This window comes from Prionailurus bengalensis, chromosome B3 (genome assembly GCF_016509475.1).
Source record: "Prionailurus bengalensis isolate Pbe53 chromosome B3, Fcat_Pben_1.1_paternal_pri, whole genome shotgun sequence".
Taxonomy (NCBI): domain Eukaryota; kingdom Metazoa; phylum Chordata; class Mammalia; order Carnivora; family Felidae; genus Prionailurus; species Prionailurus bengalensis.
Genome location: NC_057355.1, coordinates 121425564 through 121453545, shown reverse-complemented (window position 1 = coordinate 121453545; position 27982 = coordinate 121425564). Strand labels below are relative to the sequence as shown.

The 27982-nt window shown below is 43.9% G+C and overlaps 2 protein-coding genes across 11 annotated transcripts in view; one reads left to right on the top strand and one right to left on the bottom strand.

Moving 5' to 3' along the window:
* TTLL5 (tubulin tyrosine ligase like 5) overlaps positions 1-27982 on the bottom strand; it is a 285893-nt gene that overhangs the window by 107272 nt on the left and 150639 nt on the right. The window lies entirely within an intron of this gene.
* LOC122469356 (40S ribosomal protein S2-like) lies at positions 12390-13539 on the top strand. Its single transcript, XM_043556682.1, has one exon. It carries the CDS (start codon positions 12790-12792, stop codon positions 13099-13101), a length of 312 nt encoding a protein of 103 aa, XP_043412617.1. The 5' UTR covers positions 12390-12789; the 3' UTR covers positions 13102-13539.

Genomic DNA, 27982 nt, shown 5'->3' with positions numbered 1-27982 from the left:
TTGTTCACATTTCCCTTTGGTGCTCACAAGATTTCATTAGGCTGTGCTGAAACCCAGTTATGATAATTCTTTCCTAGTCCCCTGATCTTCTCTTACGAAAGAAATTCTACCATGAAGGGAAATGAGGCTAGTGTAGCGTGGCTTTTATTTTTTTCCTCTCATGAATCAATGCTGGGCTTAAGTAATTCCCCTTGCCTTCTCTAAGGGCTTGCCAAGTCATTGCTTTGCTAACCTGTTCAATTTGGGCCTGAAACTGACATCTCAAGTTACTAGTTTACATATTCAGTATCCAATTTATTTCTATCTCTTCCCTTCCTTTCCCAGTGTATAAGCCTCTTTGCACATTGAATCACACATTGAATCACAAGGGCTAAAACCATAAATCATGAATTAGTAATCATAAGAACTGCTCCTTCTTTGGAGATAGTAGTTCAATTATTAGGTAGAGAGAATACGATTGATTCAATACCATGATTCTTGTGAATTTCATTGACCTTGAAGAGAACAGGATTTGGATAGGGGAAGATGCACCCTGAAAACTAAGACCCTAAATAAGGAAGAGACTGTATATCAACTGGTACCCTGAAAATAAATCAGTCACCTATTGTTTACTACCCTTCTTTTAATAGAAAAGCCAAGAGTAAAAGTAGGACAACATGCTAAAAATCAACAGAAGCTCCCCCCACCAAAAAAAGGGAAGAATGAAAAGAGATTAAAATGTGAGAGCCGGGGGGCGCCTGGGTGGCGCAGTCGGTTGGGCGTCCGACTTCAGCCAGGTCACGATCTCACGGTCCGTGGGTTCGAGCCCCGCGTCGGGCTCTGGGCTGATGGCTCAGAGCCTGGAGCTTGTTTCCGATTCTGTGTCTCCCTCTGTCTCTGCCCCTCCCCCGTTCATGCTCTGTCTCTCTCTGTCCCAAAAATAAATAAACGTTGAAAAAAAAAAAAAAAAAGTGAGAGCCGGGGCGGGGTGGTGGGGGGCCGGGTGGCTCAGTTAATTAAGCATCCAACTTTGGCTCTGTTCATGATCTCACAGCTCATGGGTTCGAGCCCCACGTTGGGCTCTGTGCTGACAGCTCAGAGCCTGGAGCCTGCTTCAGATTCTGTGTCTCCTTCTCTCTCTGCCTCCCCCCTGCTCTCTCTCTCTCTCTCAAAAATAAACAAACATTTAAAAAATTTTAAAAAAATGTGAGAGCAGGGTCCAAATAAGATATATAACTTGAAATACAGAACTGCAAGCAATTAAGAAGGGAGGTTTCTGATTATTCATTCAATAAGCAGAGATCTAGAAAAGGAAAAGGAAGCAGTAGTGATAGCTGGAAGATGTCTAAGGAAGACTTTGACTACTTTTACTTTGAGTTTATTAAATATGGTATGACAACGATATAAATTTGGGAGGAACACACTGAGGTATCGTGTCAAAAAGCTAAGCGTTGAGATGCCTGTCCTTTAAAAGTACAGTGAGGCCCCAGCCAGCTGGACTTGACAATGGATACAGAATGTGAACCAGACTTCTGCCGTCTCCACACTTGTACCACTCCATGATTGATGGAATGATCCCCAGGAGGAGGAAATAAGGACAAAGTTAGGATTTCTCAGTACATCTGGCAGAGAAGCTGGGGGCAAGCTTTATGGAACACAAAGCTGGATATAAAACCTAACCATTCAAAGGTTAAGTTCACAGCACTGTTCTAGAAGGCAACTTAGGATTCTGGCAGTCAGCAAGCTATATAGACGGAGACTCCCTTGTCCTTTATCTATTAGCAGTCTGGATCTGAAAAGACAGATTGATCCTTAGCCTTATTAACAAGAAATGTCTTTGATCCAGCTCTTTACTTTGGCATAACCGGCATACCACATGAAGCCTGAAAAATGTAGCTGTGAACTAAAAAAGAAGTGAGCAAAGAGTGACCTTTAAGAAAGCCAAAAGAGAACTCCCTGACACCAGTTCATTCAACAATGAAGACTTGAGTCCAGCTCAGCGGGGTTTTCATCAGATGAAGGGAAAAGTCTGATGCCTTTGTGACAACAAGGCAGGTACACACGAGCACAGCTGGCCTTGGTAAAACTGGCCCACCGTCACCCAGCTTTCACACCCTGCAAAGACAAGCCAGGAAAAGTTTTCAAAGTGAAAGTTAATGTGCAGATTGTCTAGGGCAGCTGACATGCCAGTTTCCAAGAACTTCCACACTGAATTGTAGCTGGGTTCAAACTCAGTGCACACAAACAGTTTGCAAAGTGTCACAAATTTAGAATTCCTGCCTCATCGCATCAGTTAGGCTCCTTTCGTTCCTCCTCTTTTCCCCAGGAAGCAAAACAGCAGGGAACTTGAAAGGGTCAAGCCTACAGCCTGGGCTTCAGCAACCTGTCTCTGCCCCCTTTCTTCAAGTGGCCAAGGGAAATCGGGGACAACTAAAAAAAAAGGAAAAAAAAAAAAAACCCAAAAACTCTACCTTTTTCTTTTCTTAAACTTTTTACCTTCTCCACCAGCCCTTTTTTCTTTTCTTTATAAAGTTGTTTTCATAAAATAGGGAAAATACTGGGGAAATCACAAGAAAGGAGGTTTTTTTTTGTTGTTGTTGTTGTTGTTTTGTTTTTTTTAAAGGTATAGGACCAAAGGGAAGGAAATAAAATGTGTACTCATGGTCAGGTCTTTTTTTCTTACTGCAGGGGTGTGTGTGTGTGTGTGTGTGTGAGCGTGTGTGTGTGTGTGTTGCTTTTAGCAGCCCATTCCCAAGCTACCTTCAACATAGAATCTATAGAAACAATCCTTCACCACACTAGAAACTGGCCTCTTATTCATCAAGTCCATAACATGGCAACCACGGCACATGCTTCCGTTATGTCAAGACAAGTCTACTGAAATGTGTTGTCCCCGAGATTTACTGGAGGGGCTTAGTCCAAGGTCACAGCTAGTGCAAGCTGCAGGCACCTGCCTCTGACAGGATACCCCTGAAAACTCATTATTCTGGTCCTCAGCTGCTTGCACTGAATACCAATTCATTACCAGTGCCAGCGCAGTGATTCTCAACGTGTGGTCCCCTGAACCAATCGCGCAGCAGCAACTAGAAACTCGTTAAAAATGAAAGTAATTGAGCCTTACCCCCAGACCTACTGGAACCAGAAGCTCTGGATTTGGGCCCAGCAATCTGTTTTAACAAGCCCTTCAGGTGATTCGGACACACACCATTGAGAATCCCTCGGAGAGTGGTTAAGAGCTTGGATTCTGTGACCACTTGCTTGGGTTTGAATCCTGGCTGCCATTCACCAATGCCTATCTTGGGCAAACTGCTACATTTCTCTGTGGTTAGTTTTTTCATCTGTACAATGGGAATGATAACAGTACTTCTCTTAAAAAGTAGCTGCAAGCACTAAATAAGTTAACACATGTAGAGTTTTGAGAACAGTTGCTAGCACATAGTAGAAGCTTTTAAATGAATTAAGGTACCTAAAGCATTTAGTGTGTGGCATACCATAAGCCCTGCATGTTACTATTGGCTACTATTAGTTCTTATATATGATCTTATTTTTGAGGGTCCAGGGGACATAACCTGATTTCTCAGTGATCAACAGGCAATCCATATTCTTATATGGTAAAATGGGTCCTCTTCGTATAGAGAAGCTCATCAGTTTTGCTTTGAATATGATAAAAATAGGAATATGAAATTTGTATTCTAGGGATTGAGTCAAACAAAAACTCTTTACTTCTAGAGCTCTAAATTCAGACATTACACTTGCTGATGAAGAAATGTGGGCTTTCTCTTTGTGTCTGTCTATGGCCTGGTTCCATACCCACTAGGTCCATAAATGGCCTGGAAGCTAAAAGGGACATCTTTCATTATTTCTTTTTGTTTACATCCTTTCCAGGATATCATGGTTCTCTTCTAAAATACCATATCATTGCTATCGAATAATATGTTCGTTAAACCATGGCTAAACTGATTTATTTATATGATTTATTTATATGATTTATTTATATTAAAATGATCATATTTATAAGATTTGTTGACCAGCACTTGTATGATGAGGCCACTGTAAGAAACCAACAAGACTATAGTAGTCATCCCAATCTGCCTGAACTGCTTGTTCGAATCTGTGAAAGAAATTAAGTTATAGCCAGAAAGGCAGCAGACAAAGCAAACAGAAATTTAATCCAAATTCTAAATATAAGCCATATACTTATAGTTAGCTCTTCAGGCTAGTGATGTTTTTCTGCCCACACACAAAGCATGATATTAGTGTCCAGTGAAAGTGAAAAATTGTACAAAGTCACAGATGATGGTAAAGATATTTATAATGCCAAACTGTTTCAGCTTCTAACAGAATTGTTCTCCACTTCTGTTCACAGGTTGTTTCTTATATTCCACAAATGATAGTTTATTTTCAGAAATATTTCGGCCTCTCTTTTGCACATTATCATCATTAATAACTAGGTCTTCGACTAGTCGAGGATGTCAATGTGAAAATGCCAGTACCGATTTTCCTCTAAAAGGAGGAAAATTAAAGTAGTAAAAACAGCAGAAACTTTCATACCGGAAAGAGCTGGACACCAACACCGTTGAAATGTCCATCCTACTCAAAGCAATCTACAGATTCAATGTAATCCCTACCAAATTTGGCATTTTTCACAGAACTAGAACAAACAGTCCTAAAATTCAAACGGAGCCACACATGATCCCAAATCGCTACAGCAATCAAGAAAGAACAAAGCTGGAGGTATCACAATCCCAGATTTCAAAATACACTACAAAGCTATAGTAATAAAAAAATCTGGTACTGGCACAAAACAGATACATAGATCAAGGGAACAAGATAGAGAGCCCAGAAATAAACCCATGCTTATATGGCCCATTAATCTTTGAACAAAGGAGGCAAGAATGTACAACGGGGGACAGATAGTCTCTTCAATAAATGGTGTCGGGAAAACTGGACAGCCACATGCAAAAGAATGACACTGAACTGCTTTCTCACACCATATACAAAAATAAACTCAAAACAGATTAAAGACCTAAATGTGAAACCTGAAACCATAAAACTCCTAAACGAAAACACAGCAGTAATCTCTTGGACATTGGCCTTGGCAACATTTTTCTAGATATGCCTCCCAGGCAAGGGAAACAAAAGAAAAAATAAACTATCGAGACTACACCAAAATAAAAAGCTTCTGCACGGCGAAGGAAACTATCAACAGAATGACAAGGTAACCTACTAAATAGAAGAAGGTATCTGCAGCTATGTCCAATAAAAGGCTAATATCCAGCATATATAAAAAATTTACACAACTCAGTATCAAAAAACCCCACAAATAATCTGAATTTAAAACGGGCAGAGGACCTGAATAGACATTTTCCCAAAGACGATGTACAAATGGCCAAAGATACGTGAAAAGATGCTCATCGTCACTTATTGTCTGGAAAATGCAAATCAAAAACACAATGAGATACCACCTCACACCAGTCAGAATGGCTAGTATCAAAAAGACAAGAAACAACAAATGTTGGTGAGGACGTGGGAAAAAAGGAACACTCGTGCACTGTTGGTAGGAACGTAAATTGGAGCAGCCACTGTGGAAAACGGTATGGAGGTTCCTCAAAAAGTTAAAAATAGAAATACCGTAGGATCCAGTAATTCCAGTGCTGGGCATTTACCCACAGAAAATGAAAACACTAAGTCCAAAAGATATATGCACTCCTATGTTTACTGCAGCATTATTTACAACAGCCACGATACAGAAGCAACACACACACACACACACACACACACACACACACACACGCAGAATATTACTCAGCCATAAAAAAGAATGGGATTTTGTCATATGTGACAACATGGATACATCTAGAGGGTATTACGCTAAGTGAAATAAGTCAGAGAAAGCCAGATACTATATGATTTCACTCCCAAGTGGAATCTAAAAACAAAACAAAAACCAAAAGCAGATTTGTAAACACAGAGAACTAGCAGTTGCCAGAGGGGAGGTGGTGGGGGGATAGGCAAAATAAGTGGAAGAGATTAAGAGGTACTGCATTTGTTTTAAAGAGGTACTATATTTAACAATAAAAAAGAAAAAAGAAAAAAGAAAGAGCTAGACTTAAATGGTAACATTTCTTTTTTTTTTTTAATGTTTATTTTTGAGAGAGAAGTGGGGGAGGGTGTAGAGAGAGAGGAGACACAGCATTCAAAGCAGGCTCCAGGCTCTGAGCTGTCAGCACAGAGCCCGACGCGGGGCTCGAACCCGCGAACTGTGAGATCATGACCCAAGCCGAAGTTGATGCTTAACTGACTTGAGCCACCCAGGTGCCCCTCAAATGGTAACATTTCCACAGCTATTCATCATCTGTACTTGAGGGTAAAAATGCTCATGTTTTCAGGAATACAGAAGTACAGGATCTGGCATGAACTGGCCACTCAATAAATGTTAGCTCTTTTTTTCCTCCCTTTCTTTTGTTCCCCTCTTTAACAAATATTAAGTATTCCTAAAACAAAGGCCTATAGCAATAATTGTTTATTAGAAAATCTTTAGCAATGCTACGTAGGTTCTAATTTTCTGTACTTCAATATAACTTTGGAATTCTATAGATTTAAGTTCAAAAGCACAAGAAGAATCTTATTGTTTGAGGGCGCCTGGATGGCTCCGTCGGTTAAGCATCCGACTCTGGATTTCGGCTCAGGTCATGATCTCGTGGTTCGTGAGTTCGAGCTCACGTCAGGCTCTGTGCTGACAGTGTGGAGCCTGCTTGGGATTCTGTCTCCCTCTTTGTCTGCCTCTCCCCCGCTCTTGCTCGCTCTCTCTCAAAATAAATAAATAAACTTTAAAAAAAAAAAAAAAGAATCTTATTGTTTCAAATAAGAGCATTTCTGAATTAATAATAAACTGTAAGGCACATTGAAGAACATAAAAGTCAATTTAAAAATTAATACATGCTGACTATGAAAATGTCCAAGAACTGAAAAGTGTAACTAAGCAGACCAAAATGTCACCCATAATCCTATTCTGCAATCATGGTACTCTGGCACATATCATTCATATTATTCCAGCACACTGTGATTATATTATCTTGTTTTTATCATTTAATGTTAACAGGAACACATAGGGATATATCTTATGTATTCATGTATCATAAAGAAAATGTGTATATTTTTTCAAATTAAGAAAGAACAACTCCTGTGACTCCCCAAACTCTGGGTGCCACCGTGCTGGAAACAGGACACTAGCTTTAGAAAACAAGAGGAAGAGAGCAACTTCCTATGGGGGAAATCGAGAAAGGCTTCAAAGTAGAAATGATCTCAGAAGACGACCAGCAATTTGACAACAGGAAGGGACATTCCAGGTAGAAGGAGTAGCACATAAACGAGCAGGGAAGAACAGGAAATCCAGTGTGGCTAAACAGTGGGGGTGGTGACGGGTAGAGAGATACTGTCATTAAAGCTGGTAAGATGGCAATCTCGCGTATACCGTGTTCGGAAATAAAATGTGACTGGTCAAAAGTGTCATCTAAGGAAAGCACAGCACAGCAGCTTTCGTTGGGATCACTCATGCACGCGTGAAGACACTATGATGGAAAGGCTAAAGACAGCTAAGCTTTGGGGAAGGCAAGGAGCGTGAGTAAGCGTGGCTTAGGATGGATGGCCAGGCAGGCGACTCTCATCATCGCTACTACCATTAGAGCGAGGACTCTCTACGCGCCTGATTTCAAGCTGAGCCGTGCTTAGTCCCGACAGCAACCCACTGCAACAAGTCACTATTCTGTATTAAGACGAGGACACCAAGGCTTACACTGAGTAGCAGGTCAACCCGCACATACAGAGGAAGTGAAAGAGCTGCTTTGAACCTAAATCGGTAGGATATCAAAGGTACGTTGAAGAACAGAAAATTAGAACCTAACATAGCATTTGCTGAAGATTTTCTAATAAAGTTATTGCTATAGGCCTTTGTTTTAGGAATACTTAAAATCATCCAAGACTCAGCGTCATTGGCTGGTTCAGTCAGTGAAGCATGCGACTCTTGATCTCAGGGTTGTGAGTTCAAGCCCCAGGATGGGTATAGAGCCTACTTAAAAAGAAAAAAAACAATTAAAGACTCACTACTGAAAATAAAATATTTAAAGTAAAGTAAAATCAAATCAAATCATCCAAGACCCACACAAATATGCTCAACTGATTTTTGACAAAGCTAGAAAAACCAACCCGATGGAGGAAGGATCACCATTTTAAAGCCATCTGCTTGCTAACAAATGGTGCTGCAGCGATGGCATGTCAACAGGCAAAAAAAATGAACCACAACGGGGGCGCCTGGGTGGCTCAGTCGGTTAAGCATTTGGTTTCGGCTCAGGTCATGATCTCACGGTTTGTGAGTTCGAGCCCCGAGTCGGGCTCTGTGCTGACAGCTCGGAGCCTGGAGCCTGCTTCGGATTCTGTGTCTCCCTCTCTCTCCGCCCCTCCCCCACTCGCATTCTCTCTCTGTCTCTCAAAAAATAAATAAACATTAAAAAAAATAAAATTAAGGGGCGCCTGGGTGGCGCAGTCGGTTAAGCGTCCGACTTCAGCCAGGTCACGATCTCACGGTCCGTGAGTTTGAGCCCCGCGTCAGGCTCTGGGCTGATGGCTCAGAGCCTGGAGCTTGTTTCCGATTCTGTGTCTCCCTCTCTCTCTGCCCCTCCCCCGTTCATGCTCTGTCTCTCTCTGTCCCAAAAATAAATTTAAAAAAAAAAGTTGAAAAAAAAATTAAAAAACAAAACAAAACAAAACAAGGCTTCCTTCTTTCTTATACAAGATGGACTTTTTTTTGGGGGGGACTTTTTAAAATTTTATTTATTTTTGAGAGAGAGAGAGAGAGAGTGAGCCAGGGAGGGGCAGAGAAAGAGGGAGACACAGAATCCGAAGCAGGTTCCAGGCTCTGAGTTGTCAGCACAGAGCCTGATGTGGGGCTCGAACTCACAAACCGTGAGATCACGACCTGAGACGAAGTCGGACGCTTAACCGACTGAGCCATCCAGGCGCCCCTACGAGATGGACTTTTAAAAGTGCCTAAACAAAGTTTGAACCCAGATGGAAGTGAAGAGCCACCTGAAGCAGGATCTCCGTCCCTTCGCCCTTTCCCTTCTCCCTCCACAGATAAACGGCTAGGCTGACAGGCCTGTCCCTGACCACCTGGAAGTCATAAGTCAGGGAGCGCCCTTCAGCTCTGAACAGTCTTTCCATGTCAATCCCACAGAGGCATGAGAAGACTCCCAAGAGAAACAGAGGCCCGAGCCTTCACACAAGGGCACGTACTTGGCACCCAAGAGGACTTGAGCCTCCACGGCGGGGGGGCCTTCGTGCAGTGGGGTTATTACTGATGGAGAGCGCGCGCCTGTCTGTTCCTTGGGACCTCAGCTCTGGCTAAGTCCCCTTTTACACAGCAAAGGGAGATGATCTGGTCGCTCACGGCCGGTGAGCTCTGGGTCAAGCAGGCTGCTCCTTGCCCGAGATTACGAAAGCCCGGCCCAGAGAGAGAGATTCCGACACAGAGGGCGGGGTCTCAGCAGGCAGGTGGCCACTCATTGTTCTACCACTCGCCTCCACCTTCCTTCTTTCGTCACGGTGGCAGGAGGGGAACAGAAATTCTCCACGTACCAGGACCTCTTCCAAGTGGACCCCGCCCCCGAAAAGCTGCCTAGAAGGAGCTGTGCAGGTAGGGAAGGGTTAAGGCGTGCCCTGTGCTGCTGGCTCTACGTTATTATCACTTTGAAAAGCCGCCGGGCCCAGCCAACATTTGGTTCCCATTACCGTGAATAATCTTTCTCCCCCTCCCTTCCCCAACCCCCACCCTTCCTCTGCTTTTTCCACATTTTATATTAAAAGTACATCAAACACTTTTCTTCCTCTTTAATATTTTCCTTAAGCTTCCTTCACTCAGTGCTGGGCTCTGTGACTTTTCTGGTTATTCATTACTTCAGGAGGGGGAAGGGTCAGGCTCCTTGGATGAAATCAGTCAAAAACAAAAGCAGGAGAGAAAAGCACCTAAGCAGTGTGGCGGAAAGAAGCTGACTCACAGAGATTCTTTCTGGTCTTAGTTGACATTATGAAAAGAAAGAGACCACTGAGAACCCTTTACCTTCCCCATCCGGGCCCGATCTCAGTTGTGGTCGTCCCCTAAAACAAAGCGTCCCTGATATTTCCAAAGATAGATTCTATTCTAATCTCAGGGTCAGTAAAAATGGGAGGGAGCTTATGAAAAAGATGTGACAGTTCAGAAGATCAATGGTGTAATGCTGGCAAAAGTGTGGAGAAAGGGCATACTTCTGAACTCCAGACTGGAGGCTATACTGGTAAAGCCTTTTGAGAGGCCAGTTCGACAGTGACTATAAAAAATTCCAAGTATACATAGCATTTGACCCAACAAATTCCACTTGGAACATACCCTATAGAAATACTTGCACAAGCGCACACAGATGTATGTACAAGGTGCTCACCGCAGATACCTAAATGGGATACGACTTACTCTTTACTAGGAGAGTGGTATAATAAATTAGAGCGCATATTCAAACTTTGGAAAACTGCATAGTAGCTGAAAATATTTAAGTAGGTTTATATAAATAGACCAAAAAAAAAAAAAAACAACCATGGAGACATTAGGAAGGAAAAAAAGCCTCAGAAAAGCACAAAATACACAAATCAATTTCTTAACTGTGACTATCTCTGAGGAGAGGGCTGTTTATCTCCCCACAATCTGTATATATTTGTGTGATTGTTGCATGGTGTGGCTACATGTATGTATTATTTTGTCCAACTAATTAAGTGCAGAAATATTTAAGTCTGTAGAAAATTGGAAAACACATAGTTATATGTATTGTGTATTTTATATCAATTACAATGTGTGTGTGTGTGTGTGTGTGTGTGTGCGCGTGCGTGTATACACATATATATTCCCCTCACCTCCCACCATGGGTTTGAGGCAATGTGTGAACTGTCTTGAACTGGAAGAAATTTGAAACTCAGAACATTTCTTCATTTCACAACATGTACCGAGTTGGCTGTAGGTAAACAGATAGTAGAAGGCATTATTAAGAGAATCCCTCAGAAATTCAGACAACAGAGAAATGGATAAATAGGAGAGAAGAAATGAGGACCCTAAGAGGCCCAGAAGTTTCTGAAGGAATAGTTATGATAATGAAAACAGTGAACATTGATTGAACAACACATGATATTATCGTACAGGGCAAGGATGGGAGGAAGGGAAGTGTGTGTGGGTGTGGTGGGGGTTATGCCGGGGTGGGGGCGGGGGGTGGGGGTAGTATGAGAATGCTAAACTTCCATCTCCTGATAGGAAGTTAATAAATAATACATAAAATGCAAAGCCAGAAATGGCAGACTTAGAAATATGAAGGTAAATAACAGAAGAAAGTGCTTAAAAGAAATAATTGAAAGCAAGCATCTCTGAGGTGTGGAGATTAAGATTGTAGCAGTGGGGAAAGAAAGAACAAAGGATTCCCATTGTCATTCTAAATCTTACAGAATTACCCAACTTTTTTTTAAGTAGGCTCCATGCCCAGTGTGGATCCCAACGCGGGGTTTGAACTCACAACCCTGAGATCAAAACCTGAGCTCAGATCAAGAGCTGGAGGCTTAACAGACTGAGCCACCCAGGTGCCCCTAGAATTGCTTAACTTTAAAAACAAGATACCTGAATTATTGTGGGTGTCAACCCTCCAGATGGCCTCCAGCGTCCCCCGGTCCCTGCTGTTCCTATCCCAGCGCCATGGATGCAGCAAACATAGTGTGCTTGAAGGACCTGAATGTTAAGAGCTAAAATGATATGACTCTTAGAAGAAAACAAAGAGCAAAAGCTTCATGACATTGGATTTGACAACGCCCTCCTGGACACCAAAGGCACAGGCAATGAAAAAAAATGGAAATATTGTACTTCATCAAAATGATAAACTTCTGCATCTCAAAGGACACCATCAACAGAATAAAAAGGCAACCTACGAAATGGGAAAAAACTATTTGCAAATCATATCTGATCAAGGACTAATACAGAAAATACATAGAGAACTCCCCAAATTCAGAAAAACAAAAAACCAAACTACTCTATTAAAATCCTGAATAGGCATTTCTGGAAAGAAGATATACAAATAAATGGCCAACAGGCATATGAAAGGATGCTCAGCATCACTAATCACTAGGGAAATGCAAATCAAAACCACAGTGATACCACCTCCCAACCATTAGGATGGCTACTATCAAAAAAGAAAGAAAGAAAGAAAGAAAGAAAGAAAGAAAGAAAGAAAGAAAGAAAGAAAGAAAGAAAGAAAGAAAGAAAGAAAGAAAGAAAGAAAGAAAGAAAGAAAGAAAGAAAGAAAGAAAGAAAGAAAGAAAGAAAGAAAGAAAGAAAGAAAGAAAGAAAGAAAGAAAGAAAGAAAGAAAATGCCAAGTGTGGGTGAAGATGTGGAGAAACCGTAACCTTTATGCACTGCTGGTGGGAATGTAAAATGTTGCAGCGGCTGTGTAAAACAGGATGATGGTTGTTCGAAACATTAAAAATAGAATTGCTCTTCTCCTCCAAGAAAACACCAAATGGCAGAGGATGCGTGCGTGTGCTGTAGGAAGCCTGGAAAGCAGCGACTTCCAGAGGTCTGGGCAACAGCTTCTGGAGCTGCAGGTGTCTTGAGCCACAGAGCTCACTGAGGCAAGGCCAAGGACAAGTGTGGTTCCCTGTCACCAAGCTGGGCCACCTGGCAAGGACAGGATTGCTGAGTCCCTGGAGGAAATCTCTCTCTTCCCCCTGCCCATCAAGGAGCCTAAGGGGTCATGGACTTTTTCCTAGAGGTGACCATTAAGGGTGAGCTTAAGGATTATGCCTGTGCAAAAACAGATCCCGGCTGGGCAGTGAACCAGGTTCAAGGCATTGTTGCCATCGGGGGCCACATGAGCCATGTCAATCTGGGTAAATGCTCTCAGAAGGCAGCCGCTGCCATTCACGGCACCATCACTTTGGCCAAGCTCACCACTGTCGCTGTGCGGCGAGGGTACCCAGGGACAAGACTCAATCAGAGGCCCCACACCACCCCTTGCAAGCTGACCAGCTGCAGAAGCTCCGTGCCAGTATGCCTCATTCCCTAGCCTGAGAAGTACTGGCATTATCTCAGCTACTCTGCCCAAAAAGCTGCTGCTGATGGCTGCTATCAATGACTGCTATACCTTGTCCAGGGGAAGCACTGCCACTCTGGGCATCATTGTCAAGGCTACCTTTGATGCCGTCTCCAAGACCTCCAGCTATGTCACCCGACCTCTAGGAAGAGACTGTGTTAACCAAGTCTATAAAGTTATCACTGAGCATCAAAGCACCCAGTAAAGAGCTACACCAGAGTCTCCATGTGGAAGGGCCAGACCCCATCCATGGCCACCACGTAGTATGTTCATACAAGAAAAATAAAGTGGATCCATTTAGCCTGGAAAAAACAGAATTATCATGTGATCTGGCAATTCCACACCGGATATATACTCGAAATGAAAGCAGGGACACGAACAAGTATCTGTACGCCCGCGTTAAGAGCCGCATTATTTACAACCGCCAAAATGGGGAAGCATTCCAAGTATCCACTGACAGATAAATGGATAAACAAAATGTAGTATATACCTACCACAGAATATTCTCAGCCATAAAGAGGAAAATTCTGACAGATGTCACACTATGCATGGACCTAGAGGATATTACCCTGCACGAATTAAGTCCATCACAAAAGGACAAATAGTGTATGATTCCACTTATATGGGGTACCTAGCATAGTCCCAATTCATAGAGACAAAAAGTGGGCTAGTGACTGCCAGCAGCTGGGGGGAGAGAGAAGGGGAAGTTAGTGTTTAATGGCTACAGAGTTTCAGTTCTGCAAGATGAAAGAGTTCTGGAAGTGGATGGTGGCGGTGGTTGCACAATAATGTCATGTACTTAATGCTACTGAGCTGTGCACTTAAAAACAGTTAGAAATGGTAAATTTTATGTTATGTGTATTTTGCCACAATTAAAACAATTTTTTTAAACGATGGTGTAGGACTTCTGAGGCTGGGTCATAAAAGCCTTCTGAGGCTGGGTCATAAAAGACATTGGCTTCAGTCTTTCTCTTGAGTCATTCGCTCTGGGGGAAGCCAGCTGCCATGTCATGAGGAGGAAGCCAGCTGCCATGTCATGAGGACATGCAGGCAGCCCTGTGCAGAAGTCCATGTGGTGAGGAAGTGAGGCCTCCTGCCAATAGCCAGCATGATCTCACCATCCATGTGAGAGTGAGCCATCATGGAAGTGGATCCTCCAGCCCCAAGCAAGCCTTCAGATGACTGCAACCCACTCGGCGGCCATCTTAACTACACCCTCATGAAAGAGCCTGAGCCAGAACCGAGCAGTTAAACTGCTTCTTAATTCCTGACCCACAGAAACTGAGATAATAATGTTTGTTGTTTTAAGCTGCTAAACTGGGAGATAATTTGTTATGCAGTTACTTGGGTAACACATTTTAAAAGGAAAAGAAAACTTAGCTTGAAGGTACTATCCTAGTGGAGTGGCCTGCCATCCTACCATAGCACGCATCGGGGTACATCATTAGGATGGTCTGCTGTTGAATTACAATGCCTCTCTTCACTAAAGCCTTAAGAGAGATTCTCCACTCTTCCGTGCCGAGGCAACTTCACAAAAGTGGAAGTTTGATCAGTATGTAACATATATTTAACTACACATGTGAATACCGTGTTACAGCTCTGTCTGTCAGAAGACCGCTGAGCTGTTTGGATCCCTGTGGCAGGGTGCAGACCAGGGTATATTTGCAAAACGTAAGAGAGAAAATGTGACATGAAGCTGGTACCAAATATAGATTGTGTGTTTATTAGAATATGAAGAAACTTTTCCTTGTGAGTGTAGCCGAGGTTAGTCAGGGCTGTAAGTAAACAGTGCTACTCAAACAGCCACACAGTCCTTGAAAAAAGGCCAGGTGAGGAGAATAACCGTAGACAGCTTAGCGAACACTGTGAGACACTGCTCTGCTTTAATATGGATTCCACTGGGTGGAAGTCGCTGGGCTGAGTACTGTTTTCAGTCGTCTAATCCCTTCGAGTGTGCAGCGCACGGTTCTAGTAGGTGGGAGTGCGCTGCACACACAAAAAGGTCTTCGTGCCACAGTAGGGTTTTGAGCAGCTCAGTGCCGGGGTTCCGGACTGAGTTCCGGAACTTCAGTGCCGGACACTGAAGCTCAGATCCTACAGATGGAAACATGTTGAGTTACGGCATTCACGTTCCTTCAGTTATGTTAGTGGCTACTGCATGTCAGATATCGCGGTGAGGGACAGGGGTACACAGATGTTCAGGTCTTCGCTTTAAAGGAGGTGGCAGAAGACGTGAAATTGAACTACAACACAAGGTGGAGGCCACGGGTAAGAAGGCCACCTCTGCGAGATGAGCGCAGAAGGCGCACAGGGTAACGGTTAGCGCTGGGCCTCATCCAGAATGACTGGAAGAGTTTGCCAGATATGAATGGGGAAGAGACAGTAGAAACATGAGGTAAAAAGACGGAGCAGGGGTGCCTGGGGGGCTCATCGGTTAAGCGTCCGACTTCAGCGCAGGTCACGATGTCACAGTCCGTGAGTTCGAGCCCCGCATTGGGCTCTGTGCTGACAGCTCAGAGCCTGGAGCCTGCTTCGGATTCTGTGTCTCCCTCTCTCTCTGCCTCTCCCCTGCTCATGCTCTGTCTCTCTCTGTCTCAAAAATAAATAAAAACATTAAAAAAAAAAAAAAAGACGGAGCAATATTAAAACACACACACCTGCCCCTGACTCCTTCAGGCGACATTAATGAACTGGGCAGATACCAGGATAAACTCTCCTCAGAATGGCGCACTTAACTTTCCCTCCTCAACCCGAGCCATCCCCTACTTGCTCGCCACGCTCTCACAACCATGCTCTCCCGCACTTCTCTGCCTTCACGCAAGTCTCTGCCGTTTTCACCTGGTAAAAAAATAATAATCTATCCCCTGCAAAGCCTACTCTGGTTTTCTTCTGATACAGCTTATTCCTCAAGGCTCCAAGATGCCTTTTATTGGTATGTTTTTTTTTGGACTGTGACTGTTCTTTTTTTTTTTTCGCTGTTATTTTATTTATTTTTTAAATGTGTTTGAACCCAAGGTAGTTAAAGTATAGTGTAATAATACTTTCAGGAGCAGCGTGCTGTGACTTTTCTTCACCGTGACTGTTTCTTACCCGCTGGGACCAACCTTGGCGGCACTGCATTCATCATTCTGGTCTTTGTCCACCCAGAGCCTGGCAACATCACAGTCATGCAATGTTTGCTGAATGAACATATGCATGAGGAAACGAACATTCCTCTCTCTGGGGTGGTCTTATGTTCCGCCCAAAGAAACGAAACTAAAATGAGCCTTTGGAGGAGTTAGAAGGATTGAATGAAAAATTCATCAGGAAGAGAACCTGAAGCCCTGGGTTCGAGTCCTCACTTTACCACCAGGCAGGGGTAAGAATTTACAAAACCAGCTAACTTCCATTTTTTCTTAATGTTTATTTATTTTTGTGAGAGAGAGAGAGAGAGAGAGAGAGAGAGAGTGAGTCAGAGCACAAGCCGGGGAGGGGGAGAGAGAGGCAGATACAGAATCCAAGCTGTCAGCACAGAGCCCACCAGGGGGCCCGAACCCACGAACCGAGAGATCATGACCCGAGTCGAACTCAGATGCTCAAAGGATTGAGCTACCCAGGCACCCCCTAACTCCAGTTTTTAATACTCACGAGACAGGGTATGGACAAGTGGCCTGGAAACGTTTATAGTAATTCCCATTTACTGAGCACTTACTCTATGGTAAGGCACCGTGTGAAAGTGCTTTTCTTATGTCGTTTAATTTTCATTTGCTCCTCAGCATATCCCTACAAGGTAGGCATTTTGCCTTCATTTAGATATAATAACATTAGCTTCAAAGAGCTTGCCCTGAGTGACATAGCTAGTAAGTGGCTAAAACAAGGAGGGATCCAAATTGGTCTGCCTCTAAAATGCATGCTCTCAAATACCAGGCCATCACATTTAAATGTGAGACCTTCAAGAATGTAATATAAAGGAATTTGGACCTTCTCAAGCCATGTGATAGCTGTAAAGAATGGCAGTGCCTGTCCATCTACTAAAGGTGATGGGGACTGGGTGCCAGGTGATACACCAAACTTCAGAGTCTTGAAAAGGTGAGTAGTCTTCCCAGATGAAAAGTCTGAGCCCAGAAGAAGGAAGCAAATGCGCGAAGGGATGTCATGGAAGGCGGGACTGAAGGGACAGCCTGGCAGAGAAGCGAGGGCAGGGACAGGAAAATAGGAAGGGTCCCGAGCGGGCTGCTGCAGAAGGTACGGGGCTGGGCGGAGGGAAAATGACGAGGGGCCAGCGCTGCTGTGGGCAGAGCTGCGGGAGGTCCTCTGGGATGGCCAATCCGACCTCAAATGGGAAAGGACATGGGTGAACCTTGCTTCGCTAAGAACAGATGGGCTGAAAGAGAAAACTCAGCCAGGGCCTGAGGGGAGAAGCAGGAAGAGACTAGGAAGAAAAATAATGACCCCACAGGTCTGAAAAAGAAGAACCTGCAGACTGAAAGAGAGGCGATGACAGAGAGGGCCCGGAATAGCCCATTTTGTGCTTTAAACCCGTGCCAAGCTGAGTAATGCAGGACGGAGCTGGTGATCTACCTCAGCTCTGGGGGAGGTCAGACTGTGTATCATCAGCAGGATAAACATCGCTATTCTACAGTGATAAGTGTTATTAATACTGAAGAGACGTACTCATGTGCAGTACTTTATAGTTTACAAAGCACATTCACATATATGAGTTCATCAGACCGTCAAGACAACCCAAACATCATCATTTCCCACACGGCAAAGTGAGGCTTTTTGTCAAACGATTTAGCCCAAGTCAGGAAGTTCCAGGTCCATGTTCCTGGTCCCAGGTTCTTGGTGTAGGAAGAAAATCTAGCCTTTGTCTTTTAAAGACTTACACATCAGGAGATAAAGAACAAAGGCATAAAAATAAATAATTACGCAGAGGAGCAGATACTATACTCCAGAAGAGGGAGGAGTCAGAATCCAGAGGAAGGAGCAAGTTTGGGGGCAGCTGGAACAGGCTGGAGGTGACCGCAGACTGGATGGGAGGAGGAGATTATTAAGCAAGGAAGCGAGGAATCGGGGAGAGCTCTGAGTGTGGGCTTCGGAGGGCACCCTGCCTGTCTCGTCCCTCCACCCGGCACAGCAGTCGCAGGGCAATCATGTTTAATAACCATGTGCTGTTGACGCTGTGCTAAGTGCTGAAGGTCCAGCGGCGAACAAGGGGTGCGCTCAAGAAATGTACTCCAAGACCTCAAGAGTCAGGGTTGCTCGCTGGGGGCCGTCATCTGTGCTTTTGGAAAAGGGAGATGCTCTATTCCCAGAATGATAACCCATTCCATCAGAGGAATGTGGGACCTCCAGTTTTTCAAAACTTAACTACTTTCCCAAAATAGAAGAGGGCTCTGTGTGTCTCCCCTTTGGCAGGTGGTCAGAGAGGGTCGGAGCTGAGAAGGGAAAAGGGAGCATTCAAGTAGCTATCTCACAGCAGAGTCACGTAAAAAGAAAAGGCAAGAGGGCTGTGTTTAACAACTTACTGCACAGTTTTGTATTTACCCTCCCAACATTCAAGCTCCCATTGTGTATGCGATGCACATATAGGAAAGAAAAAATGTGATATGGGAACAGGGTGAGAGAGCCTGCAAAGTGCTGAAATAGCATACCTGGCAGCTGCTAAAACAAAACTTCAAAGATCTGGCTTCTTTGAAAAGCCATCAGGCAGGACCCCACCCACTCCCCCTGCTAGCCACAGCTTCCCTGGGAGCTAGTACACGTAACCACTTCCGCATGTTTGGCTCCGTTCCCCAGGGCTATAGCAGCTCTATAAGCCAAGTCAGAACTGCCAGCCAAGCAGGTGGGGGCCGGGGGGCTGGGTCAGCGTGGGCAAGCAAGACCTCTCCCCAGTATTTAGCCACGGGCAGAAAATAAAACGCTAACGCTGGGATCGGCTTAAAAAGCCCCTTCCTCTCCGTCAGCCCAGCTCTGATTGGTTAGACACTAGTAATACAGAAGCTCTGGGCTTTAGAGATTCCCAAGGCATTAGAATATGCCCCTCCCAGCACCACAAATTAGTTCAAGAACAGCATCTGTGGTAAATCTCTAGCTCTAAACAAAAGAGGCTTGACATCTACAGAAGGGCCTAGGAGGAAAATCAAGAATATGCCTTTCTCGGAAAACTCATTCCTTTTTATTTTTTTAATCCACTGACCAAGTTTGGGTCCTCCTCACATCTCCCGGGTCAACCGTCTCGTCCTGTGCTATTTAATAAGGTAGCCACGAGCCATACATAGCTTTTGAGCATGAGAAATAGAGCTAATATGACCGAGGAGCTGGTGTTTTCACTTTATTTAATTTTAATTAATTTAAGTAGCCACACCTGGCTTGTGGCACCCACAGGGGACAGCACTGATATAGCTGCTTGTTCACCAAACATTTACTGAGGACTTTGTGCAGGGGACTGTACAGACGTAAAAACGTGTAAGACTTGATGTCTGCCCTCAAAAAGCTCACAATCCAGTACGACAGGTGAGACAAATATACAAAGAACCAGACTATAATGAGGAATGGAAGTGTCATAACAGAGTTAAGGAAATGATATCTGAACAGGGAACAGGGACATGGTGGCCTGACGTTATGCCTCTGCCATATCAACCACTCAGGTAGGGGATGCCAGTAAGTCTATCAAATGAAGGGCAGTGAGGAGACAGAACTACTATAAAGAACACCAAAAAGCTGAACACCATAAAAACACACATTTAGCAAACTCTAGAACTCATTAGGCAACCAAGGTGAAAAGGCTGGAGTAAAGAGATAGCTAAGCCCATCCTGGGCTGTCCAAGATGGTAGATGACCTTCCACTCCAACCATCTTCAGGATTGGCTCGTAAGGCTCCTTCCTATAGTTTAGGTGGGGTGGGGAGAAGGATACGGGGAAAAAGTCTGCCGTTTCCTCTTCCATACCTGCCTCTACCCCCCAGATTAAGGAAGGCCTCTTGCTTGTAGGGCACTTGTGATTTTGGATAACATGAAAGAACTGAATAGCGTCCAAAGGAGAAGCAGTAAAGACCCGATGACTTGGGAAGGGCGGGGGGCAGGGGTGTTGTGAGCTTTAGGCTCAATGGAGGATCTAGGGTCTTTTTTTCCTAGTGTTCAGTTCACTAGGACAGGAAGGGCCCCAAATGTCCATTCTCTAGGGATTTAAAATTGCGCACTTAGCCTGAGCTTCCTTTGAGGTATAGCTCTTAGGAACATGAGTCCAGTGGGGGAGGAGGGAAGAGAAGGAAGAGAAATGCTAACGGCATCTGCGCCAGGAACAGGGAGGACTGCAGGAAGGCTGGCCTGAGCTGAGCTCTGTAGGACAACAGGGTGTGGACGTGTGCAGATGCAGGTGAGGGGCAGGATGTCCATCCACTCACTCCTTTACACGTAAAGTCCTTAAACAGTCATTTAATATGTGTTCCTATTTCCATGTGCCTACTGCTTACCAAGGCACTGGGACACAACAGTGAACAAGACAACTTACACTTCCGTGAAGGAGTGACAGTGAGTAGAGAGTAAACTAATAGGGTCAAGGCTATCGGGCGGTATATGCAAGGAAGTCCTAGGGCAAATATACCAGGCTTATTTCTGATCCATTGAGTTTGGCTGGAATGAACTGTGAGGAGAAATAAAACTAGAAATGTAGTTTGGGACCAGAGGCAGGTGTGTGTTTCGGAAATCGGGCCAAGTTTTTGTTTGTTTTTCTTTTCGTTTTTTAAGACTATGGTGCATCAGGTCTTTTTACTTCTTCCTTAAAAATTTTAATGATCAGAGAAAATATCAACAAGAAAATCTTTAAGTAAAAGGTTAACAATATAAATAAAACGAGTCAGAAAGACTTAGACTTGAGAGGCAGAAGCCAAATTGTGCCACATTCACAGGCTACCTTCTCCGATTTATCCTTATCAGTAATAAAGCCAGTGTTTTGCTCTCGCTCTCTGATTTTTTCCTGTAACTTCTGATTTACCTGTGAACTGGAAGGCAGCAGAAAGTATGATCAATGATATTTCCAAAGCTTCCAACACCAACTTAGACTTTTTATCTCTACGAACTGAAAAATCTGTACAGCTACAGCCAGCTTGATTTCAGTTTCTATCACCTGAAACTCACTAAGTGTTTTGACCAATGCCTGGTATTTTGAACAGAAATACTCTGCTTCAGCCCGACTACTTCCCGTTCCCTGTCCCTTTAAAATGCTTACAACCCTTTGGCCATTACCTGTCTTCCCCTGCCTCTCCTGTCCTTCACCTGCCCGTAGCCTACACACAGTCTAGGACCGAATTTACTCCCTACCCTAAACCCTTCCTCTGCAGAACCTTCTCTTTCTGCCTGTCTTTGGTACCTGTTCTGAATTGTGACTCCTACGAACCTATATGCCCTCTTTTAATCACTCGCTTTGCATTTTAGGTGCATAAAGTAAACAAACATTTACGTAGTATTCTTTAGACCACCCTGCTGAACTGTCACCTCCAACTTAGTAGGAGTGTGAATCACATTACTTTGACCCTTGAATAGTGTTGAGTACAAAGTAAATGTGCAATTATCTCTTAATTTGTTAGTATCAGCCTCTGCCCATCGACCCCCCACCTGCCCTTCCAGATCCAGCTCATGTGTCTTTCCTTTCCGTGGACCTTTTGCCAGCCTCTCTATCGGTGATCAATTTCTCCTCTGAACTCGTACCACCTACAGGATAATCCTCTTCTTCAACAATCAAGTACAAATTATTTCACAGTACTTGCATTAACAGGACTATTCATTTTCCTCCTTGAGGACAGAGACCCTGTCCAATACCTCCTTCCGAGCTCAGCTCGGTGTCTTGCATTTAGGAAATTGTCAGTAAATGCGTGTTAACTTTTCTGGGATGGCATTGTTTTAACAACTACCAGATGAAGCCACTTCCTAGCTGGAACACCACTTAATGGCCAGTTCCACCTTTTCTCTTATTCATATATTTCAATACACTAATAATTCGGTGAAGAAAGTAACAAAACTTTTCTTTCGGGGGCTGGTATTTCAAATGTGTTGGGTTCACGTAGCTAAGCATGGTATTTGAGAACACTAATGATATATAGGCCGATTCTTTCATCTACTCAATTTTCCTTGGTGCAAAGTTTCAGAAAAACAAGAATTGATTTCCTCTAGACTTTAGGTACATCCCATTTATTAACCCCTTTATGGTTTCCTTACCTGCTATGCCAGAAAGCCTGCTTTTCTCATCTAAATCCTCCTAGATTGTAGTCACATTACTGAGATGCAGCCATATTTCATTTTCATCACAGAAAGATAGTAAAACTTGTTTTTAAAAACCAGGCCAAACGTGGTATCGATTATTGGCTTTGAAGCCAAACTAATACAAGTCTTACTTAGCCTGATAATTCATGAAAGCCAAAAACACCCCCTTATGGCCTCTGAAGCAGAAGAATGGTACAGTTAAGACAAGAGTTCTACTGTTGCTTATTATGAACCCCAGGGGCCTCGCATATGATGCGACATTTTGAATTCCTAGGCGCACATATACTGCCTCTCTCCCTCCTCTGGCTTTCCTTGCATCCACCAAGGAATACTTGACTCCACATTTAGGCATGCCTGGGTGGCTCAGTCGGTGAAGCGTCCGACTTCGGCTCACGTCATGATCTCACGGTTTGTGAGTCCCACGTCAGGCTCTGTGTTGACAGCTCGGAGCCTGGAGCCTCCTTTGGATTCTGTGTCTCCCTCTCTCTCTATCCCTCCCCCACTCGCGCCGTCTCTATCTCTCTCATAAACAAATAAACATATAAAACAAATAAATGCCCTTTTAGCTTCTCTTAGGTATCTTTCTTTAGGAGCATTTTCTCACTTTGTAATCAAAATTTTAACTTACAGATACTAACTTCACAATAAAAATAAATCATGTAAACCTCAGTGTTACGATTAGGTATACCTGTTTTCCCTACCATGTATCTAATGTAAGCATTAAACAAAGAGGTGTAGGACTACCGTGTTCTCAGTGAGTCTAATTTTACATTTCTCTCTTTTCTACAAAAGGAACTAAGAGTCATCAAGAACCTATGCCAAAACCAGAACCCACACCAGAACCTTCCTTCTCAAAGCAACTGCGAGGGAAGAGAGGCTCTTTACTCCTTTTCGGACGCTATCAGTCTATTGTTTTCTTTTATTAAAATATAGATACAGGGAGTTTTTCCTTTTTCCTCTTAAATCCTAGGAACTAAAGAAAAGCAACGACTTCTTAGTTGTACTAGGTTGGTAACATGCTGACAGTCTTAACAGAAAGAAGAGTGGAGGAGGAGATAGGACGGGATCTTCAGCTAAAGGCTCAGGGAAGCCGGCTGGTCTTCCTTCTAAAAATTCGCTGAGTCAACACTAAGTACTGCTTTACAACTGGATCATCAAGGTCTCCCTACAGGAGCCAGAAAGAAAGATACAGTGGTTTTTTTTTTTTTTTTTTCTTTGTTTTTTTTTTTTTTACTACTGCCATTCTTTCCAAGCTCTTTCAAGGCTGGTAAACAGAGTGAACTTGGCCAGATGGAAGATGATAGAAAAACCAGGTGAGAATTAAACTGAATTATGAATTGAGTCACTGATCGAATTTCTTAATTCGAGAAAAGGAGCCTCATCCAGCTTCACATGCGAATTTTTGTCATTCAGGCCTGTTAAAACCACCATAATCACCAACTGTGGATAGATCTAAAATTATAAAGCGAACAGTCACGTAAGATACAGTCTTGCCTCCGACGGCGACTCTGTGTGGCTGGCGGTTCGCATACGTGCCTGTGTGTTAATCCTAAGGAAATGTGAGGTGGTTTCTCTTTGATACTTTGGAGGGGAGGGGAGGAGGCCGACTAAGGAAACGCTGCACTGGCACACACACACCACACAGCAACCTGCATTTTGGCTCGCAGATAAGACCTACTTCTTTCACTCCTGGTACTAGGCCCAAACATTCCCAAACGTACTTTGCCCAGGCCTTGCTATGATGTCTAGCCAGCTATCTCTCACACATTTCCTAGGTTTACCAGCATTCCTTCAACAGGCAGAGGCCCAATCATTCTGGCCTTGGCACAAACACCTATGACACTTGGCTCTCCCAGTGAATGAGGAACTGTAGAATCTGTCACAGAGCTTGAACCGACACAGAGCACAACCCTGGAGAGGTTCTGTGTCTGGCTGAGTTAGAGAAGCAGCAGGGGAATTTTAGATAGAAGCACAGGCCTTTATCCTTCATGTGCTGAAGAAACATGTTCCTCAAGGGGAAGAGACTGGTAAGAGCTAAGATTCCGCAGCAGGAAGGCCAGGTTAACTTTATTTTGTGGGAAAGAAGGAAGGAGAATAAGAAGTGAAATATCACTTCTACAGAACTCTGAGCATAAAAGAGTTTCTTTCTTCTTCTTCTTCTTCTTTTTTTTTTTTTTTAGGCCCCCCTAAAAGTGGTTTCTTTTTGTGATTGTGCTCTTTGGCTAGAGAGTGTTGTTTATATAACAGTATAAAGTACAAAATTATAAGCTCCAAACTCCTCCAGAGAAAAGCTCTCCCAAAGCTCGACCCCCAGGATAGATGGAAAATATGAGTGTTTACTGGCTGGAACATCGAGCTGCAGTGGAAACTTCAACATTCAGAAGAAGATAGCAGAGAGGAAGGGCCTGTTGAGTAGGCAGAAGTCACCCTTCAACAAAGGGGTCAGAGGAAAAGGAAGAGTCTCCAGTTGGCTGCACTCTGATGCCTTCCCTTCCTCAGCGGGAAAGGCCACATCTCTGTAATCCAGCCCCGGGAGCACACCATACATGGGTGATGGCCAGTTTCTCCCATACTAGATATAAAAGCAAGTGGGTAGCAACATCAGACCCCATCAAGTCCAGTTTTAACTTTCATTTTTTTCTGGGAAGAAAACTAAATATTATCAACAACCTACCACTAAAATCAGGTGCTAAACTGGCTTTCATGTACAGAACTCAATTAAATCTTAGAACAACTTAATGTGGTAGCCATCATTTGCATATCTAAGCAGAGGGGGAAATTGTGGCCCAGAGAAGCAAAGTAACTTGCCCAAGGTCGCATACCTAGTAAGGCACACCCAGGTCTTTCCAACTCTATCACATCATGCCACCTTCCTCAGACAGGTCAACAGCCCCCTTTCCTATAAAGTTAACATGCTCTTAAAGAAATAGAAGCATTTAAAGGACTAGGCTCAGAATAAGTGTCCGTACAGACAGGCAGAGGATAGGAGCAAAACGTTGCCATTTTAATCACTAAGTAAAATGCGTGTGCAACTACGGGGTTCTCTTTTAAATCCTTACGATACTCCTTTGTAGTACAGTAAAAAACACCTAACTTTGAATTTACCACCTAACGATTTCTGTGTGTACAGTTCAATAATATTAAGTATATTCACACTGTTGTACAACCGATCTCTAGAACCTTTTCATCTTGCAACACTGAAAAGCTGTAGCTACTAAATACTAATACCCCTCTCCTCTTCCCGCAGCCCCTGGCAACCACCTTTCCACTTCCTGTTTCTATGACTCCTTTAGACACTTCATGTGGATGGAATGATACAGTACTTGCCCTTTTGTGACGGGCTTATTTCACGTAACGTAATGGCCTCAAGGTTCACCACATGGCAGCGACCAGATTAAATCCTTCCACACTCTTCTTGATATCTTTTCTTCTAATTGCCTGGGCCAGAAAATTTACATCTTTGTTATGTGCCATTTGACACGACTCTGCAATTTTTTCCCCTTCTCTGCCAGATGGTGACTTCTTTGTGATCAAAAACCATGTTTTCCAAATCTTTTAGACTGTACCCAGCGCCCGGGATGATGCTGAGAACATGAAAGATACATCACGGACAGTAAGCTCCGTGAGATCAGGCACTCTTTCTTCTGTTTTATTTATCATGACTCCCCGGCACCTGACCTAATGCCTGGCACGTGGAAAACGAATAAGATGTATTTTTTTTTTAAAATACCAAACTCGATATTTCTGAGGACTGATTAAGCATGAAACGATGGGAAGTCAGAGACCTGACTCTACAGCAACATTTATAAGAAACAATCTGAAGGAAGGGAGAAAAGTATTAGCTTAAACTAGAATCAAAATCTCTGAAAAACTTGTTCCTAAAAATTATGTGAAGTAGGGCATCGGACTCTTTATAATTTAATTTTTGGAGAGTAAGAGGGTGAAGGGACAGAGTGACATGACATCTAGCCCAGATTTCCCAGATTTGGTGCTTCATTGTACCCCATTTCCCCATACAGAACTTAAAGTTCTGACACACAGCTATTCTCGAGAGCGGGGGCCATCAGGGCGAGCACCCCAGGCCCACGATGTCTTGCCCTGTCACAAAAAGGAGGAACAAACCCATGGCTGTGCTTTCCAACTCCCCCACCTTTAATATCGAGGAACAGACAAATCCCCAGGTTGCATGTGTGAAAAAGCCAGAGATGGATAAAAATAATTCAATGACAAATGCTGGAAAAACATACAAAGGGGCAGAAGCCAGACATTCGTGGGATTCCCTGACAGCTCGATCCACAAGGAAGGGTTGGACTGGAAAAAAACAGGGCCTCAGGTTCCTGCCAAGCCGTCTGAGGCCCTGTCCTTCCCAAATCATTCCAAGCAGCAGCCAAGACTTTACAGTAACCCTTCCAGGTCTCACAAAGAAAGATGCACTGTGAACCCGCTGAGTGCTCGTCACCTAGAAAATGCCCCTCCCTGACATGATCCGACACCAGGCAAGGCTGGCAGTGCTGAGATGCCTCTGCTTTATCACCTCAGGCCCCTAACCATATCCCCATGTGCCCAGAAAACGTGTAGTTAAAAGGCAGCCGAAAAATCCCACCCATCTCATTGGCTAAAGAAAAGCTTAACTACCCAGCTATCAGCATCTAGAGACCGAAACTGATCCCTTTAAGAAAAAAGAGGTCATGAACACTTGGTACCTGCACCCTGGAGGCCCTATTGTCTAATTCTAAATCGGCCTTGCTTGGAGGTACACCTCACTCAGGCTTCTAAACATGTGACTGATCTTGGCCCCGTCTACTTTCTCTTCTGGAGAATGGCCTGCAATTAATCTCACTTATTACCTCTGAAAAGTAACAACAGAGGAATGGCTGGCCAAGTCCAGCTCCAGAGTGTCTAGGGAACTGCAAGCTACATGGCCAGGCCTCAGACTGTCTGGGCAAGTCGTGGGCTCTCTGCCTTCCTCTCCCACAACAAAGCTTGAGCAGGGACTCCAGACAGACCAGAGGAACCAAGGGATTTGAGGAGCTGGGCTGAGCTCACACTGACCCAATGGGAGACGACAGCCCTGAGGCTACGTTTGGGGTGGTTTCAAAACAGCGGGGGAAGAACAAGGTTGTCTGGTGAAAACTTGTGTGATCCATAAAATCGAGAACAATAGCAACACCACAGGGAAATGAAAAATAACACTATTTGCAGAGTTCTCGTGAGTCACCAGTTTTCATTCCTGTGGCTACCAAGTCACTGAGTCCTCCAATATGCACATGAGGAGCACAGCCAGCGATGGATTCTCTTTACATCTTGTTACTGTTTACGGGACAGCGCCTGGCTTAGTGAATTGTCAGAGTTTCTCAGCGCTGGAATCCGCTGCTGCTTCGTAGATGAACCAGCAGGCGTACCTCTTATTTACTTAGCATCCACTTCCAGGGAGGGCAAAGTGCTGTAAGGACATTCTAAAAGCTCTCAAAACAGCCCAATAAAAAGATTAAATAAGTAGGTTAGGGTCCCTTCGTGTCAAAACCAGTAATAAAACTCGCATCTCTAAGCTACTGATCCCATATTCATGGAACTCAGTCACCCTTACTACTAAGAGAGGGACAAGGGACTCAAGA